General features: G+C 38.3%; 2 protein-coding genes, 1 long non-coding RNA gene and 1 pseudogene across 3 annotated transcripts; 3 read left to right on the forward strand and 1 right to left on the reverse strand.

Annotated features, from left to right (window-relative positions):
* Window positions 1,584-3,181, forward strand: LOC109949506 (annotated as a pseudogene).
* LOC18773899 lies at window positions 2,683-3,654 on the reverse strand. Its single transcript, XR_002271970.1, has 2 exons — window positions 3,289-3,654; window positions 2,683-3,168 (listed from the first exon to the last, which is right to left on the reverse strand). It is a non-coding gene; the product is annotated as an uncharacterized LOC18773899 (long non-coding RNA).
* LOC18773478 (DEAD-box ATP-dependent RNA helicase 51) lies at window positions 8,811-11,682 on the forward strand. The gene is made up of 8 exons (XM_007208094.1): window positions 8,811-8,936; window positions 9,016-9,084; window positions 9,225-9,524; window positions 9,903-9,941; window positions 10,135-10,239; window positions 10,427-10,495; window positions 10,582-10,707; window positions 11,578-11,682. The coding sequence occupies exons 1-8, from the start codon at window positions 8,811-8,813 to the stop codon at window positions 11,680-11,682; spliced, it is 939 nt and encodes a 312-aa protein (XP_007208156.1).
* On the forward strand, window positions 17,041-18,315 carry LOC18775038 (F-box/kelch-repeat protein At3g23880). The gene has a single exon (XM_007207621.2). It carries the CDS (start codon window positions 17,041-17,043, stop codon window positions 18,313-18,315), a length of 1,275 nt encoding a protein of 424 aa, XP_007207683.2.

The following is a 19,284-nucleotide window of genomic DNA, read 5'->3' on the forward strand; positions in this document are numbered from 1 at the left end:
TATTTACAGATTCAATTGTGCCCCCCCCCCCTTATTACACAATTATGGAGACCAACATATTATCTTTAAGGGTTATTAAATGCACGGAGCATATCGCCAGAAGCGATTTCCTAAAGATGTATAAATAGCTGGGTTAAAGCTATATAATGTGTCATAAAGTTTAATCCCTTTTAAACAAAATCCGTTGAGAGGATTGACATTGCATAAAGCAAGTCCGTAAAGGACATGTGCTTGAAGCACAAAATTTGTACTCAATATTAATGTGCATAAATTACCTCAGTGAGTACATTGATTATAATGTGATTGCAACACATTAAAGCTTCTGCAGAATTCATGAAATATTTGTCTCGATCGAGCATTATACCAACGAGATTCTTGCTTATACTAAGAAAGTCTTATCCGTTGGTCCTTAAATGTTTTTCCGGAAGTATACTAGCCAGATAGAGCTCAGCTCCACACTAACTCTTTTTCCTTCATCCAGGTTTTTATCCCATTGGGTTTTTCCTGGTAAGGTTTTAACGAGGCAGTGTCGCTCTAGGGTTTAGGGTATACTATGAAAAAATTTTATGGTCGCTTACTGGACAAAAGCTAGTCCTAAATTTTTCAGGGGGAGATATTCATCAGGGGGAGCATGGTTTTAATAAAGACCTTCATACACTGTACTCTTTTTCCTTCATCCAGGTTTTTTATCCCACTGGATTTTTCCTGGTAAGGTTTTAACGAGGCAGTGTCGCTCAAGATTGACTCACAGAAGCAGTGCCAACTACGATATTCAGAAAGCTGATCAACAGTATGACTTAAAGATATTTTGCCAAACATCAGGGGGAGCGCGCTATCAATAAAGATCTTCAAACACTGTACTCTTTTTCCTTCGTCCAGGTTTTTATCCCACTGGGTTTTTTCTGACAAGGTTTTAACGAGGCAGTGTCGCACGCGCGTCAATATACATAGAATTTTATGTTACACATGATTATGTACTCTTTTTTCCTTTGACCAGTTTTTGTCCCACTGGGTTTTTACTGGCAAGGTTTTTAACGAGGCATATTCCGTATCATTTGTGGTCTCCAAGGGAGAGTGTTGTAAATATTAAGGTGGAGCCCACCTCCAATGATAGGAGCTTAGTCTATATAAGGGCTCACCCTTCTATTTGTAAGATACACAATGAGATTAAGAAAACATTCAATGAGAAACCAGATTTCTATTCCCTTATCTCTTTCTCAATTTCCTCTCCAATTCAGATGGATTTATAACACTAATAGATTTTATGCTTGTCCTATGATAATGGTTTCACAGTGAAATGCAAACATTTGACGTCTAGCTAGATCCAAAAACATAAATATTTGATTAATGGCTTAATTGTTACAGTGCTCCTTGAAGTATTGGTGAATTTTCACTAAACTCCCTTAAAGTTAAAGTGATCCACTTTGCTCCCTTGACTAATATTTTGTGTTTTAACTTTGCTCCTCATCGTCAAGTCTGTTAAAAATGCGGACATGACACCAATGGAACCCGCTATTTTGTTAAATTAAATGCCATGTGCATGTGTGAAAAAAAAAAAAACATTGCCTTTTAAAAAACTTAATTTAATTATTAAAAAAATTAATAATACTATAAAAAAACTTAATTGCACAGCGCCTGATACTGAGAGAGAAAAGAGAGGGAAGATAATTGATCGGAGAATGACGTCGGATGGAGCCACATCTGCGGCGACGGTGGCGCTGAGGAAGCAGTCGTGGAGGGAGAGAGAGAACAATCGGAGGAGAGAGAGCCATGGCTGCGAAGATATTCGTAGGGCTCCGAGGTCAGGGCAACTTCAATTTGCCCAAGCATTGCGACAACAATGAGGTGTTGAAAGCTCTTAGCTCTCTGCCTCCAAGTTGGCTTGACAGTCGAAGACGACAGCACCACCTATCGCAAGGTCCCACTTCCCTTCTCTTCTTCAATTCACTTTAATTGTCCTAATTCTTCAATTTTTTTTAATTTTGAATTATTTTTCCATAATTGTCATAGCGCAGATCAAAGGAAAAATCCACCTAAAAATTAATTTACTGATGAATTCTAATAATGTGATGGTGGTGTTGTTGTACAGGGATTGAAGCCAACCCAAATTGATACACCAAGTACATCAACCATGATCAGCCCTTACTCTTCTCCAAATCCTAGTCCAATCCCATCCTACCAAGCCAGTCCTTTGTCGTCTTCCTATCCAAGCCCAAGCCGTTTCCATCCCAGCATAATTCATCCAATCCCAGTCACTATTTGCGCTCTGCAATTCCTTCGTCTCTCTCTCCTCTGTGAATTTCCAATAGTGTCCCTGTAGCCCCACTGCTCTCATCCCCAACCTCCAGAAACCCCAACCCAATTCCAAACTGGGACTCCATTGCTAAACAGTCCATGGCCTCTTTCGATTACCCGTTTTATGCTATCTCTACTCCAGCTAGCCCGACCTGTCACCAAATCCATTTTCCAACTGCTACCATTCCTGAATGTGAGGAGTCTGATACTTCCACTGTTGATTCTGGGTAGTAAGTTTACTTCCAGAGATTTGCTCATTCTTTGTCAACAATGCCAGCCTGTACCACTTTCAATCTTGTGAAGCCTGTTGTTGCTCACCAAAACTTGCCTGACAGTTAGATCCTAGAGGTAAAGTCGTGGATTGGAGAGAAGATTCATGAGGTGGGATTGGATGATTTGGAGCTCACACTTGGATTTTTTTTTTCTTCACACATGGCATTTAGTCTCATTGGTGCCACGTAAGCATTTTTAATGGAATTTTTAACAGACTTGACGGTGAGGGACAAAGTGAGACATAAAACGTGAGACATAAAACATCGGTCAATGGGGTAAAATGAGTCACTTTAACTTTAAAGGGATTTAGTGAGAATTGACTAATGTTATAGAGGGCACTGTAGCACTTAAGACTTGATTAATTAATAAGCTAAGCTAAGCGAATTAAGCTACGCAACTTTTGCAGTACAAGCCAAATAACTGCAACACATATCATGTAGCACACTAGCTAGATCTTCATCAACCCCACCTTCCATGTTCTTGTCTCCCACGCTTCCGCTGCTTCTCTCAAAACCCAGTTCTTGATTTGTATGCAGCTCTGCTCTGGCTTGTGATCTCTGCCTTTTCATGGCCTCCCTTTTGCGATCATGATCTGCCATCCTAAAACAAAACCCATAAAAAGGAAAAAGAATATAAACCAAAAACGCATATGAGAGAGAGAGAGAGAGAGAGAGAGAGAGAGAGAGAGAGAGAGAGAGAGAGAGAGAGAGGAAAATATACTCCTTAGAGAAGGTGAGATGATGATGGGTTATCCCTGAAACACACAGAGGAAGGCCAAAGGTGCCATGGAGATTTAAGACCCATTCCAGGGCAAGGGGGGAGCCCAAGTCAAAAAGCGCGTTTCAGAGGGTCTTTTTTGCCTGGGCTAAGTATGGGTCCCATGAAGCCGAGCTGGCTCGAAGGCAAATCGAGGACGAGGGGGGAGCTGATGTTAGCCATGACATCAACACGCAGTTTAAATTTTTTTTACTGTTGCACGCGCTTTTAAATTTCCGTGCACTGACGTTAGCCCTGTTGTCCGCCAACGGCTAAAAGACACTTGACGTCGTCTGGGTGCTTCGATCGGATTTTCTCCTCCAATCCAAGAACTGCCCTTTTTTTTGCAATAAAATTATGAAAAAAATTTGATATTTTTTTTTAAAAATACCAAAAAATTCTGAATTTTTTTTTCTTCTATAAATACCTACCAATACTCTTCACTTTCAACACCAAATCCTCATACATTTTCTTATACTTATACTATTATTCACTTTCTACTCAACATTTTATTTACTTTCAAATTATATTTTTATTTATCATCTTATGCTTCTTCTATCGAAACCAGAGGGGTATGGAGCACCATGGAAGCTGTTTTGTTGTGTGAATCTTGGGTCCAAAATAGTCATTGTCCCGTCACGGACAATGAGATGAAATTCGCTCATATGTGGAAAAAAATTCATGCCGAATTTTTTGAAAGATCAGGGTCGACTCGTACGGAAATGACATTGTCTAGTAGGTGAAAAATTCTCAATAAAGAGTTAGGGAAATGGAGAGATGCCTTGACAAAAGCGAGGGACAACCATAGAAGCAAGGAAAATTTTAGCAATGAGGTAAATTATTTGTAATTTTCATTTTATTAATTTTAATGTCCTAATATGCTTTTTAAAAAAAATGTTTCTTGCATTTCAATATTTTGTTAATATTTCTTGCATAAACAACATTTTGTTAATATTTATTGCATTTCCAATATTTTGTTAATATTTCTTGCATTTTCAATTTTTTTAATGTTTCTTGTATTTTCAATATTTTGTTAATATTTCTTCATTTCCAATATTTTGCTAAAATTTCTTGCATTTCCTATATTTTTTAATGTTTCTTGCATTTTCAAAATTTTATAAATGTTTCTTGCATTTATAATTTTTAAATTTTTTTTAAAAAAAAAGATTATGCAAGCACAAATGTGGTTTGGTGCTATTGGGCAAGGCAAAAAAACTTTCAACCATGACCAATGTTGGGAGGTGGTGAAGAATGGTTTGAGATTCTGATTTATTCCAACGGGTGCGACCGTTCTGTTGAACGAGACGCCACTCCATGATTTACTGGCATTGGATTCGCCTATGGATTCTCCGATGAGTCAAGACTCACCCATTGAAAACGAGCTGCGGCTTATTGGCCAAAAGGCAGCCGAAGGTGAAGAGAGAGAGAGTAATTCTAGCAATAATACATCAAAAATTTTGGAGGAAATTGCATGGCACAGCGCCATGAGAATTGAAATAGACATCAAAATCCAAGAAGATGAGAGGGCAATTCAAGCAGAATATGCAAAAGAAATGGAGTATGTACGCAAAGAAAACATTGACAAGAAAGATCGGAAAACCATGGCCATGGATAGAAGCCATATGTCCCATGAACCAAAACAATTTTGGAAGTTAGAACGAAGGGATATTATGAGAAGAAGACTTTTCCGTGATGATGGACCTAGCAACACAGATTGGTTAAACGATCAAAACCATTAAGTTAGTTTGCTTGCCTTTTCTTTTATGGTATTTTAATGTTTTGATTTAAAAAATAGTTGTAATTCATGTATTTTATTTAATTAGTAGTAATTATTAATTACTTGTATTGGTTTTCTTTGAGTGAATAAAGAAAGGATTCAATAAAATACCTTTTATTCAAAAAATTCTATACATCAAACAAAACATAATTAAAAAAACCACAATCAAAGCCTAAATTAAAAAAAAAACCACAACCAAAGCATAACTAAAAATAAAACATAACCTAAGCAAAATTAAAAATAAAACTTCTTGACTTCACTTCATTCATCGTCATTGCCTTTTACCGCCCATAAATGCTCCATCAAGTCAACTTGACATCGCTCATGAATATAGGATGATTGCATCTTCGTATATCAATTAATCATACGGGTCATGACACGACCGTCCCTAACCAACGGTTCATGCTCCAATGGTCCTCCATGTGGCCCATGAGCTTTTCATAAATTCTTGTAAAGGCCGTGTTCACGCGATCTGGTTTGTACAAGTCTGCAGTATCGTAATCATATTCATACTCATCCTCCACAATCATGTTATGGAGGATGATGCAAGTCATCATTATGCTCCTCAGCACCTTCTCATCAAACAGTCACACCGCACCCCTAATAATAGCTAACCGGGCTTGGAAGATACCAAAAATCCTCTCCACATATTTTCCATAACCCTCTTGATAGGCAACAAATAATGTTTGTTTCTCCGATCGGGGATGTGGAATTGATTTCACAAATGTAGTCCACCTCAGGTAGATGCCGTCTGCTAGATAATACCCATTCTGGTAGACGATATTGTTGATTTCATAGGTGATATTCGGGGCTACACCTCTGAAAAATATTGTTGAACACCGGGGATTGACCCAGCAAGTTCAAGTCGTTTTGAGATCCGGAAACTCCGAAGAAGGCATGCCAAACCCATGTATCGAATCGAGCAACGACTTCAAGGATGATAATTTTTTGCCCTTTCCTATTTTCATAATCCTTGCCAGGCATTTGGGCAATTTTTCCACTGCTTGTGCATACAGTCGATGCTACCAATCATTCCTGAAAATCATGGAGCTTCGGCTTTTTGTAGGAGCCGTTGGAGGTCCCTGGGCGTAGGTCTGCGCATGTAGTCATTGATGTACAGAGTTTCGACTACGTCACAAAATCTTACCAAGCAATCCAAGTAGTGGATTTCCCCATCCAGGCAATCTCATCCACCTGATCAGCAGATGAATCATACGCCAACATTCGTATAACAGCTGTAAGCTTTTGCTCCAGAAGAAGTCCCAAAATCCCAGCAGCATCACACTTTGTAACAAAGTATGCACCATAATTGCAAACATCATGCATGACTTTATTGAACAAATGAGGTTGCATTTTATATCGCCTTTGGAAATCAACATCAGAGTACAAAGAAGTTGGGATAAAATAATCTTCGAAAAGATTCTTACCTCGAGAATGCCTATGTCTGTCCATATTTGGGCCACAGCTGACTTGTGAACCATGGCGGCGACCTTGGTTTTCTTCATCAAGCAAAGCCACTGCTATGGCAACTTATTGATTTTGTTCTCTTTACACCCTTTTGCCTTCAACTCGTCTACGCCTTCTTTCATTAGTTTCTCGCTCTTGCCTCTCGATCTCCTCATGTCTGGCATTGAGAATGAAGTATGAATTTTAAAATCAGAGAAATGAAAATATAGAGAAGATCTGCTGTGAGAGGTATGAACTGAACCTCTGGTTTTATAGAAAAATTTAGGCAGATAGGGATGACATGTGGCGCAATTTTAGAGGCTGAAAATCTTATCTGAAATTTGAAATTCATATGAAATTTGAAATTTATCTGAATTTTGAAATTTATCCGAATTTTGAAACTAAAAATATTATCCGATTATGAAATATGAATTTATAATAAATATTGACACGTATGAACCCAAAAATCTTATCCGAAAATATTATCCAAATTAAAATTTTAAGTTAAAAAAAGTGAAAAATAAATAGTATTTGCCATTTACCATGACAACGGGTGGAACACACATTGCTTTTTGTAAGGGTAGCCACTATTCACGTGAATAGTAACTGCCCTAGCTCCCCCTTGCCCTTTGCCATGGCAAATGGGTGGAGTTGCTCTAACATAGACTGCATTTTTGTTTTCTTTTCTCTAGTTTTTAATGGCTGTGGAGAAAAAATAATTGAGGGAATTTTAGATTGTATGTATAATGTATGTATCTATTTCTAGTGTTGGTTTTTAGGGATTTATTTTGGGAAATGAGTTGGTGTAGCTCTGAAAAAGTAATTAAAGCAAAAGCGGTTGATCTGTCTAATTGTATTGAGAAAATCTAACACACTGTAGGTTAGAGGACCATGGGAGGGGGAGTTGCATTCTTGGGTCTTGGTGTCACATCCCAGGATTGATTCCGCCGTAGCACGATATTGTCAGCTTTGGGCCCCCTTTCTGCCCTCATGGTTTTGTTTATGGAAACTCACAAGCAACTTCCCAGTAGGTCACCCATCCTGTGATTGCTCTAGCACCAACTCGTTTAACTTCAGAGTTCTCATTACTCCGAAGCCAGTGAGCTCCCAAATGGCCTTGTGCTAGATGGAGGCGGGCATATACAGATAAGGCACATCACCCCATCTCCGTTAGTTGATGTGGGATGTTACAGTTTGTGCTGAAACTCTAGAACCTATGGAAGCCGCCAATGCCTGGATTGATGAAGGGGGTCGAAACTGCAATGGATATAGGCCATTCTCACATCTCCCTTAGAAAAGCATCCTCTGGATTTTAAGGTCCTTGTTGAGAAAAAAAAAACATTTAATCTTTTTAAATAAATTCATTTAATTTTTTGAACAATTTGACCTTAAAGAATTGAAATTTCATAAATATATATTTATTTGAGAAATAGGTGGGTATTTATAGAGTTTGGAGTGAGTTTTGGGGTTTGATATGATTTATATTAATTTAAAATATTATTTTAACCGTTGGATTTAAATTTTAGCCGTTGAATCTTTTTTTTATTTATTATTTATTTTTACAGTTAAAATAACTTGGATTTAATATGGATTGTTGATTTTGGTTACTATTGAAATATTAAAAAAAAGTGCTGCAACACCAGCAGCCCGGGCCCCATTGTTTCCTCCTTGCACATGGGCTGCATCATGGCTAAGTGAGCTCCACACAAAAATTCCAATCCAGGCAATGGCTGAACTCGTATTCCGACCAACTTTGGGTTTTCACAAATTTTAGCCCCTTACTTTTCCTGGATTGAGAGAGGAATGAGGCAAAAATTTAGTATATTTTAGATTTGGCCTAATGGATTGTAGATGGCCTTACCCTCCTTCGAGCAGCCCTAACTCAACCCTTGCCGAACACCATGTTAACAAAATGGTAACATAGTTGACGAAACAAAAATTCAGGGGGTATGTGGTCATTTTAAAATTCAGGGGCGAATTGAGAAAAGTTGGCAGTATTTCAAAAAATTCTGAGCATAAAAGTGGTAATATTGACAAACGACAGTGGCCAAAAGTAAATTTTTGCCGAAGTTTAACGACCGAAAAAAAAAAACACTACCTTCGCTTACTTAACGACCAAACCCTACCTTCGCATTCTCACAGTTCGTATGTGAGTGCTCGTCTCGTTCCAAAAACCCTAAAGAATCGCATTCTCACAGTTTGTGTGTGAGTGCTCGTCTCGTTCCAGAAACCCTAAAGTGCCAATTCTTTAGAACCAGTTGCTATGACAGACGCAATCCCTTACGCATCTTTCGAGGACGAGACGAAGAAGAAACGCAAGAGAAAGAGAGGAAAGACACCATCGGAATCGACTGGTGCAAAAGAATCTGAGCTTCAAAACCCTAAGGAGGTTTGTTCTTTAAAACCATATCTCATAATAGTCAATTTCGTGCCTTGTCCTGATAATTCTTTTCCCGTTAAACCTGCAGGTTATAGATCTTGCTAGCTTGTCATTGAGAGAACCTATCTTTATTGATGTGGATGATGGGAGAACTAAGGTAGGAGTCCAGCTGGTTTTATGTGTTCCTCCTTTTACATTTGTTTTATGTTCATATCTATCATTTACTCTGTATTCGTATCTAAATACATATGATTTTGCCGTCATCTTTAGAATCTGACAAGATTGTGTGCACTATAGGCCATCAATGCAGGGCTGCAACATGGCTATTGTATTGTGCCTAGTGAAAAGAGATTCATTCTCCTGTATTCTTTTCTGATGAAGAATCAGTCGAAGAAAGTGGTGGTCTTCTACTCTTCTTGTAAGTCAGTCAAATTCTACTCTGACCTTCTTAGATGCGTTAATGTGGATTGCTTTGATATCCATGGAGGGCAAAAGCAGCAGCAGAGGACAACTACTTTCCTTGACTTCTGCACAGCAGAGAAAGGAATCTTACTTTGCACTGATGTTGCTGCGCGTGGGTTGGATATTCCTGCTGTGGTAATATATTTGCCTTTTCCTTTTGCGATTTGCCTACAATTTTGAAATTTATTGTTCTCAATTTTTTTTTTGGTCGGAAGTCTGTTAAAGAAGAAACGCTCATAAGTTTTTTTGTTCTGAGTCTGTTAAAAAAATAATCCAATTTTGTATGTTTTACTACCCTCTTGTAAGAAATCTGTTCTTTTGAAGGCATAGTATCATTGAATTGAAAACGAAAGGGTTTTTTCAATAGTATTTTATCCATTAATAACTATCCTGACGTTAGTTTATCCAGTTTGAACATCATGTTATGCCAATACGCTTCTTTGCCCCATTAGCAGTATCACAATAAGCAAACGCTCGTGATAAATCTAATGCTTGTTTTTTCTTCGCTTGTAGGACGTGATTGTGCAGTTTGATCCTCCAGATGATCCCAAGGTGTCTAATTTTCCTTCTTTACTAACATATTTCAATTAATTTTGGTATCAAGTTAATTCTTCTTTAACCATTTTGAATACGGTGTCTCATGGGCGTTGGGTTTTCCAGCCCATGATGAATATATCCATTCCTGAGTTCCGTTTCTTTTTCCCATTCTTAAACGCTTTCACAACAATGGCATATCTGCTTGCAGGAATATATCCACAGGGTCGGTCGAACAGCTCGAGGGGAAGGTGGAAAAGGAAAGGCATTTATTTTCCTCATTCCCGAAGAGATGCAATTTATTCACTATTTGACGGTAGGATTTAGTCAAGAAGAAGAAAAAAACAGAAACAACCAAACCCCACTTGCGCACACACACACAACAAGTGTCAGGCTTTCTTGAAGGGTGTCTGTATTTAAAGCAAGTGTCAATCGCTTTTGTTTAGGTTGCTACGTGCGGTGCATGTTCTCCATTTCAACTCTTTATTATATTCTGTTTTCAGGCAGAAAAAGTCCCCGTTGCAGAACAACAAATTAGGAAGAATAGGCTGAAAAATGTGCAGTCTAAACTGGTAATTTCCTGTTTGTTGTTCAATTGTTACCTATTACTACACAATAACTGGTTCCAAGTACCTTATGTATTGCCGTGCTGATGCAGGAGAAGATGGTTGAGGGCAACTACTATCTGCACCAATCAGCAAGAGAGGCATATAAATCTTATCTATTAGCATATAATTCACACTCTATGAAGGACATCTTTAACGTTCACCGTCTCGATCTACGGGTACCCAACTTTTCCTTGATATTGCAAAGGAAATTATTTATATTTTAATCTTTGCTGTTGTGGTAAAAATATGAAAATTTAAGCGTAGCATGGTTATGTATGCCAAAATCATGGTTATGTAGTTTCCTTCCTAGTTTCACTGTGAGATGACGATTCTCTGACATGTCTGGAAATATATGATATATTTCGGTAGGGAACATAGCAAAAGATATTTGTAATAATTTGGATTGTGGCCGATCCTGATATCTAAATGTTTGGCATTTTAATGAAGGCGTAAGCCTGATGTGTAACATTCCACATCGATTAACGGAGAGGGGTTGATGTGTCTTATATGTATATGCTTGCCTCCATCTAGCACGAGGCTTTTTGGGAGCTCACTGGCTTTGGAGTCATGGAAACTCCGAAGTTAAGGGAGTTGGGACTAGAGCAATCTCAGGATGGATAACCCACTGGGAATTTGCTCGTGAGTTCCCAAAAACAAAACCGTGAGGGCAGAGAGGGGGGCCCAAAGCAGACAATATCGTGCTACGGCGGAGCCGATCCCGGAATATAACTTGATGTCTGAATGTGTTTCTGAATTGTATCTTCATCTATGAGAAGTGATGTAGGAATTATATTATGAGAAACAGAACAGCATTTTCTCTTCTAATTGGTGCGAAAAAGAAAAGGGAGAACATCAGCATGGAATGTGTTTTAGGATCACGGGATGCAATGACTTAGAAAAATACTTGGTACTTGTGTTTCAGTGTATAGCATCTCTCAGTTCGATAATTGATATATTTCTTCCAGCATTTAATTTCTCTCAAGTCCTTAGGTTTTATTAAATTTCTCTCAATTAATTGCAAAGTGTTGTTGGACTTGGACCTACAGGCGGTCGCAGCTTCATTTTGCTTTTGTAGTCCCCACAAGGTGAATTTGAACTTAAGCAGCAGTGCATCAAAGCTCCGGAAGAAGATGCGCATGGGAGGAAGTTGAAACGGATTCAGCGAGAGCAATCCTTATGGAATGCAAAAAGGTGGAGAGAACACTAACTGCTGAATTCTTGTAGCTGAAGCAAGAGATTGAGATTGTAAAACCAAAGCAATTTTTATTGATGGCTAAGGCTTAAATGCATATCTCCTGCCTAGTTACTGCGGAAATTAAAGTTGCATATCTCCTGCTTCATTTGAATCCAACTCTTTTAGGAATTAGAAGTATACGCAACGGCTATCATGCATGCCTGTTATCAATCAACTTTCTCAAAACTGCTTCAAATTTAGTGATTTGAAAATTAATTTGTGATTTTTGCATTCATGTGTATTCATTCTAATTCTCATTTTATATTCTCTTCTTTTTATATTGGAGAAAGGGCCACCAATTTGCCAATGTGAACAAAACTATATCCTGCTAAAGGAAGAACCAAAAGATGCAGTCGAATTGAGTTGACTCTTGTTTTTTAATTTTAATTTTTATATATAAATATTTGGGCACTGCTTCCCTCCTTTCTGGTAAGGAGGCATTCCTACTTCCTGCAAATCACAGTTTGACACATGCATAAACAATGCATTAAAAACATAAAAAGAAAAATCTCTACACACATGTCAAACTGAAGACGACGAGTCGTTGTCGTTGTGCAGTACTCTGGAACAACCGGCGAGTCCTTGACTATCGTTTCCGCCCAGACGACTTGTCGAGATGGAGATCGAGGTTCCTTTGATATCACTGTTAAATTCCACCATAATCTCAATACCTTCGTCCACAAATCTACAAGCAAAAACAAAAAGATGAAGAAGAAAGTATAGGAGAACGAACTTGGAGAGATCAAGATCAAGATTGAGATCGAGGTAATCCGATTTGGCGAGCTAAGGCTTGGACCCTTGAAAAAGTGTCAGAGCCATCAATGGAGAGGAGAGGAGGCATAGACATCCGCACAATCCAAAAAGTCCAAAGAGAAATATGATTTCAAAACAAGAAATGGAGAACAAAAACTGAAAAATTGGGGTTGAAGATGAAGATGAAGATGAAAGACTAGAATTCCAATTTTATGTTAAAAGTGTAATAAATGTATAAAATTAAAAAATATACAGTTGTCGATTTTTGGGTTTTTTTTTGGGTGTGTTTATAGTTTTTAAATGGTATAGTGTTTCTTTATAAGACTATGTCTAAGATTAGGTATATGACTAAATTTGTATTTATTTTATGGGGGTGGACTGAGTTAGTTTTAACTAGGGGTGGTTGCGGTTAGGTAACTGTGAATTTTTACCCAAACCGCAAACCGACCGACTATTTGCGATATAGTGATTTTTGTGTTACAAAAATCCAATCTTCCACATTTTAGGCCGAATTTTGATGCCTTTTGATTTCAAGCATACTTCAACCAAAAAATATAAATTCACAACCTCAACTTCTCAATCATTCACAACCTCAACTTCTCAAGCATTCACAACATCAACTTCTCAAGCATTCCAATTTCAAATCCTTTAAAGTTACAAACCAAAAGGAAAATGCAATACAAAATGAATTAAAGTTACAACCCAAAGGAAAAATCCAAGTCAAAGTTAATTAAAGTTACAAACTAAAAAGAAAATGCAATGCACCAATGTTAAAAATTAAAGTTACAAACTCAAGTGTTGGTGGTGGTGAGTGGATTTGAAGGACCACGTTGTGTTGTTTGAACACCAATGCTATCTACAAAATGTAAATTTTTTTATTAAAAAAAATATAGTCGTGGTTTGTGGTAACCGCAACTGCAAATGCGGTTCGATTCTTCATACCGCAAATGCGGTTCGATTTTCCGCAATTGCGGTTCCATTACGGTAAATTATCGGTTAGTTTTTGCGGTTTTTCGATCTAAAATGCCACCCCTAATTTTAACTAGTGCTAACTCCAGACAAGTCAAGGGCTTGGTCAACTGGGGCCATGTTTCTATTGAATTTTGGAGTTCCTTGAACGTATAGGAGAGAGATGCAGATTTTGGGTAAGTTGTATCAAGTCCCTTGTCCTAGTCAGTTACACAATATTCCTTTCCTTTTTTTTTTTTTTCACTCCATGGGGATCGTCACATCCAGTATAAATAGCCCCTCTTATTTGTCTCTCGTGCTCTGTAACTTGTAAGAGAAACAAAAGGTTATTGCTCAGTCTATTTTTTTCTTTCTTTTTTTCTGGCGTGCCCTTGCCATTCCTTTTAAAAGAAAGAAACTAAAAAGTTCCCGCCTTTCTTTTTTCTTTGTCAAGGAGAGGATGAAGAAGCAAGTTAAGAGTTTCAAGAATGCTGGTATCCTCCGTTACACAGCAACAACCGTCAGACATGTATTCTTCATCAGGACTCCACCTCATAGCAACGTGAAAGTTGAAGTACTCATCCCATGCACCATTGACAAGAGAATTAGGGAGTGGATAAAATCTGCTGCTCAATGGCGAGGATTTATGTGGTCTTACCGTGGCAAGGGCAAGTTGAGAATCCTCATCCGTAACCGGTGTGGTCGAGAATCCTCATCCGTAACCGGCGTCGTACGTACTGTGTCACACGGTGGGGAAGGATGCTCGCTAACGTTCTTGGCCACTATCAAATGGCTCAAGTGGCCAAGAACAAGGATGATTTCGAACTGATGCACCAAAGGTGTCAATTCGTGTGCAATCGTCGTGGTTGGAAAACCGAAATCGACGAGTGGTTGGCCGAGGTTGAATCGCACAAGTATCTCACTGCTCATAAAATCATTGTGCGGTCATTCCACGACCTGCACATGTATCCGGACGGGTATGGACTGGAACAACCACCAAAAATCTTTTTGGTGCCTGAGGATGTTACTGATGTTGAGTACGGTCGAATCGCAAACGTCGTTTCTGACATTCTAAAATGTGGGTTGCTCCGTTTATTAGGTACGTATTTATCTCAACTTTTTACGCTCCATATGACTTAATGGTGCCTAGTTTAGGTAGTGTATGATGATTTCCGGATCCGCACATTGATTTTCTTTTTATGAGAGCATATTGTCTGGGCTGTTAATTGCTTGCGAGATTTTTACGTTCATTAAGAGCTTGTTTGGTTATTAAGTTTCCGCGTGTACTTCTTTATATTCATTAAGGACTCGTTTAAGGGTGATTCTTGACAGGCTAGAATTACTCCCAAACAAGCCCTAAGAGGCTGCCAAAAGCATTGCATAGTGCTTGTAGAACCGTGACTTGTTGGTATGACTTTAAATAGTGGAGTTAGGAACTATTGTTGCTACTGTAGTGAGTTTGTGTATTCATGTTATAGAATATATTAAACGCGGTCTTCTTGCTTCTGTAGTAGAATTTTCGAATAGTATTCATTAACTAACATAGCGGTTTTCTTTTGTTTTCATTTGCTCCCTTATATGTTGCAGAATTGTAGTGCAGCAATGTCTTTGCATGGAAATGCCTGAAGTGACCGAGTTGAGGAGATTTCTGAAGTGAAGTGTTTGAGATGCTTGAAGTTCTGGTGTTTTTGAGATGATGACTGTAGCTTTTCATGTAGTGTGACTTTTTATTATGTAGTTTTTCCTGTAGTATGTGACTTTTTCCTACTTTTAACATCATAATTGATATTTGACTGCGATTCTTCCTTCTTGCGGGCTCTCTTGCAAATTTCAAACCAACTCATTTTCTTTATTTTCCTTCGTAAGTTTGTCCTATATCAAACCCCTTCACTTGTAAAGAGCTGGAGTTCTCCAATAAAAAATAATAAAAAATAATAAAAAACAAGATTATGAAATCAGAATTAGAATGAATATACATGAATGCAAAAATCACAAATTAATTTTCCAAGTACGTAATTTTCACTAAGTTTGAAGCAGCTTTGAGAATGTTGATTGATAACTGGGCATGCAGCGAAAAAAGAGGCTGGGGGACTATTAAAGAACTATATGGTTCTTGCTCTTCTACACTGGCGGTGACTGATCACCGAAGGAGAAGTGTTTGCATTCCCCGTTGAAAAGGTTCTCCAAGAGCAAGTGGTAACAAATCATTAAAATTATCCCCCGGGAGAAACCGAAAACAATGAAACATTTAAAAACTCAAAGTAAACTTAAATCCTTTTATGTAAAAGGTAAAGAGCGAAAGACGATGTATTTAGATTGAAAACTTGTAAATTTGGCAACTTGACTAAGTTCATGTCTACATCTGCTCTAGCCAACTTGACAAAGACTATGTCTGCTAAATTTGATATATATTTTGGTTAGCTTTATTTGAATTCAGCTGTTTTTTAAGTATACCCAACATGCATGAAGGACACTCCTTCCTGCAAATTAAACTTTTGTAACAATAGAACCAATTATTATTTTTAAAATAGAAATACCCTAATGATTCAACTTTCCCCGTAAGATCCTTTTCTATAATTTGTGTCATGACGAATATGATCAGTCTCAAGCTTTTAACAGCAATGATAATGAACATAAAACTAACTAGAAAACACTAAATAAACCCTTTCTGATGGTTTTAGGACTCAAGTGAATGCCACTTACAATTAATGGAACAAAAAACCATCTTAAAATCATTAAGGTTGTTCAAAAACAAAGTACACATGACCAGGTTTACAATAACCCTTATGCCATTAAGCGAAACTTCCTACATATCATCTCGCCATTTTATTGTTCTAGTAGAACCTTTTCAAGAAATTAGAACCCAATTCTTCCACGACCCCCCACGAATCAGGAGCAAAAATAAGGCTATAATAAAATACTTTTGCGACCTTCTCCTTCAGTGCAGAAGACCAATAAGCCAAGTTAATCAGCACATCGTTCAACAAATTAGATTGGTTACTTAATTTAGACGAATTGAGTTGACTCTTATTTTTCTTTAATAATATTTTATTTGATGGGGATGGATTGAGTTAACTAGTGCCGACTCCATACAAGTCAAGGGCAACTGGGGCCCATGTTCCTATTTAATTGGATTTTTTTTTTTTTGGTTGAATCGAATTGGAGTTCCTTGAACGTGTAGGAGAGAGATGCAGATTTTGGGTAAGTTGTATCAAGTCCCTTGTCCAAGTCGGTTACACAACATTCCCCTTTTTCTTTCCTTCACTCCATGGGAATTGTCACATATCCAGTATAAATAGCCCCTCTTATTTGGCTCTCGTCCTCTGTAACTTGTAAGATTTTGAGACAGCAAAACTCTAACCAGAATAAAGAGTGCATTCAAAGGCAACTATTCTCTTACCTTGCTTTGGGCTTCTCTTTTTTTCTTTTTTGTTTGGTTTCTTTCTGTTTCTGTGTCTGGCGGTTGGTTCCTTCTTCTCTATTCGTGCGTGTCTGCTCCTCTTTATTTTTTGTTCTCCCCTTGTGTCCCTTTTTTTCTCACAAGCCCCTTCTTTAATAGGAGAACCCTATCAAGATGGAGAAACTAAATCAAGTGGCCAAGACAAGGGATGCTTTCCCTGCAGTAGCTCGATTACTCTCTTTAGATAGGGACGTCCTGCGAGATATACTAAGTAGGCTGCCCGTTAAATCTTTGATCAGATGCACCTCCGTGTGCAAGACATGGATACCAATAATCAAAAGCCAAGACCTCATCCGTAAACACCTCATCCGAGCACTCAACTCTAATGACCTCCTTCTACTCCACACTGTTTCTGGTGAGGAATGCAAGACTGTCCTCCACAAAACATTAGTAAAAGAACTGACAGAAGAGGTTTACTCTGTGCGTTATGATGCCGAAGATTTAGGCCTCTACTGCCCGATAGAATTTCCAATTTCCCACAAGAAAAAACTCCACAATTCTTTTCTGCGTGTGGTTGGCGTTTGTGATGGGCTGGTATGCCTTGCAGATGATATCTTCCGTTATGGTAGCACCTTCATCATATGGAACCCATGCATTAGAAAGTCAGTGACCCTTCCCAGCCCTGGTGTTACCTTTAGGAAGAATGGCGGATATGATGCTACTATTGGGTTTGGTTTTGATGCTACCACCAATGACTACAAGGTTGTGAGACTCGTTGTGGATCAAGTTGGGAGTCCTACCATAGCTGAGGTTTATTCACTAGCCAATGGCTCATGGACCAGTCCTCGTCCTGTCACTCCTGAATGTGAAATAGATGGAGCCGCATTCCAGGCTTCTGTTAATGGTGCTCTTCACTGGCCTGCCATCCCTCGGAAGACAGTTGATGATCTTTGCTATTTTATATTGGCATTTGACTTGGGCAGTGAGTTATTTCGTGAGATGCCAATGCCAGAGAGTTTTGAATGGCATACTTCATTGGGATTGCAATTGTCCGTTTCAGGAGACAGAAAATCAATTGCCCTGTTCGTGATGGATCACAGGTGTGCAAACTATGAAAACTATTTTCTTGATATATGGGTGATGAAAGACTATGGCATATATGAGTCTTGGACCAGATTGATTCGTCTCGGTCCACAAGGTCCAGAGAGACGTTTGCCCAGGGCATTAGGATTTAGGAAGAGTGGGGAAGTACTGTTGTCCCTCTGTGGAGAAAGGAATCATGTTGATGGCAGAAGCCCGAACGAGTTAGGTTCACTGGACCCTGCGAGCAGAGAATATATAAGTACTGAAATTACGGGATATGACTATTGCGTTGTTGACTCTTACACAGAGAGTCTCCTCCTACTGGACAAAGTTTCTAACAAAGAGAAAGAACAGGTAATGTTATAGCACTGAGGCAAGGACATTACTTGTCAATTGCTTACGATATTTTTACGTTCATTAAGTGCCCGTTTGTTTATTAAGTTTCCGTGGGTATTTCTTTATATTCATTAAAAAACTGCAGAGAGCATTGCATGTCGAACTGCTGTGGGGTGCTTGTAGAATTGTGACTTGTATAATATCCACTTTATATGACTTTAAATGGTGGACTTAGGAAAGGAACCATTAGTGTAGTGATTTGGAGTATTTACTTCTTCAGGCAAGGTTCTGGGTTCGAGTTCTAGCATCCGTGTTGTGTGTGTGACTTTAATATGCTATCGCCCCTTTCAATAGGAAAGGTCCTAAAAAAAAATGGACTTAGGAACTATTGCTGCTACTGTCATGAGTTTGTGTATTCCTGTTATAGAATACATTAAACACGGTTTTACTTGCTGCCGTAATAGAATTGTCAAATAGTTCTCATGCATTGAATGCCTTTCATTTGCAAACTAGCTAACGTTGTGGTTTTCTACCGTAGGAAATTTCTTTTTATAATTCTTACGTACTAGGACTATCAACAACTTAATCAATCGGTCCAGACACTCAGATGAACTGCTGGTGTTTACATCAAAGTTCAGGAAGAAGAAGAGCAAAGTAGAAGGAAGTCGAAATGGATTCAGTTGGAGCAAAGGCGAAGAGATGGAGATGAAATTGGGTTCGGCTATGTCTCCTGCCCTAAAGATTTTTTATTTTATTTTTTGCTATTGTATTTGACAAAAAAAACAAATTTGTCCATTGAGCAAATGTTGAATTTTTCTTTCTGTGAAAGTTACGGTTCTCGTTAGTTTTTCTATTCAAAGTTATGAAAAAAAAAGTCCAATTTTGTATGTTTAACTCGTGGCACAGTTACACAGCGGCCACGAGGGAGGAGTGATGCTCAAATCATGGCATGTTGGTTGCTGCTATCTAAGTGATAATCGGATTTAAGAGAAATGGATT

This window comes from Prunus persica, chromosome G6 (assembly GCF_000346465.2).
Source record: "Prunus persica cultivar Lovell chromosome G6, Prunus_persica_NCBIv2, whole genome shotgun sequence".
Lineage (NCBI taxonomy): Eukaryota > Viridiplantae > Streptophyta > Magnoliopsida > Rosales > Rosaceae > Prunus > Prunus persica.

Excerpts from the sequence above, each read along its gene's own strand:
- LOC18773478 (XM_007208094.1), top strand. The coding sequence starts at position 8,811 with ATGACAGACGCAATCCCTTACGCATCTTTCGAGGACGAGACGAAGAAG. Across the intron at positions 10,496-10,581 it reads AAAATGTGCAGTCTAAACTG|GAGAAGATGGTTGAGGGCAA; the intron begins GTAATTTCCTGT and ends GTGCTGATGCAG. Across the intron at positions 10,708-11,577 it reads TTCACCGTCTCGATCTACGG|GCGGTCGCAGCTTCATTTTG; the intron begins GTACCCAACTTT and ends TTGGACCTACAG.
- LOC18775038 (XM_007207621.2), top strand. The coding sequence starts at position 17,041 with ATGGAGAAACTAAATCAAGTGGCCAAGACAAGGGATGCTTTCCCTGCA.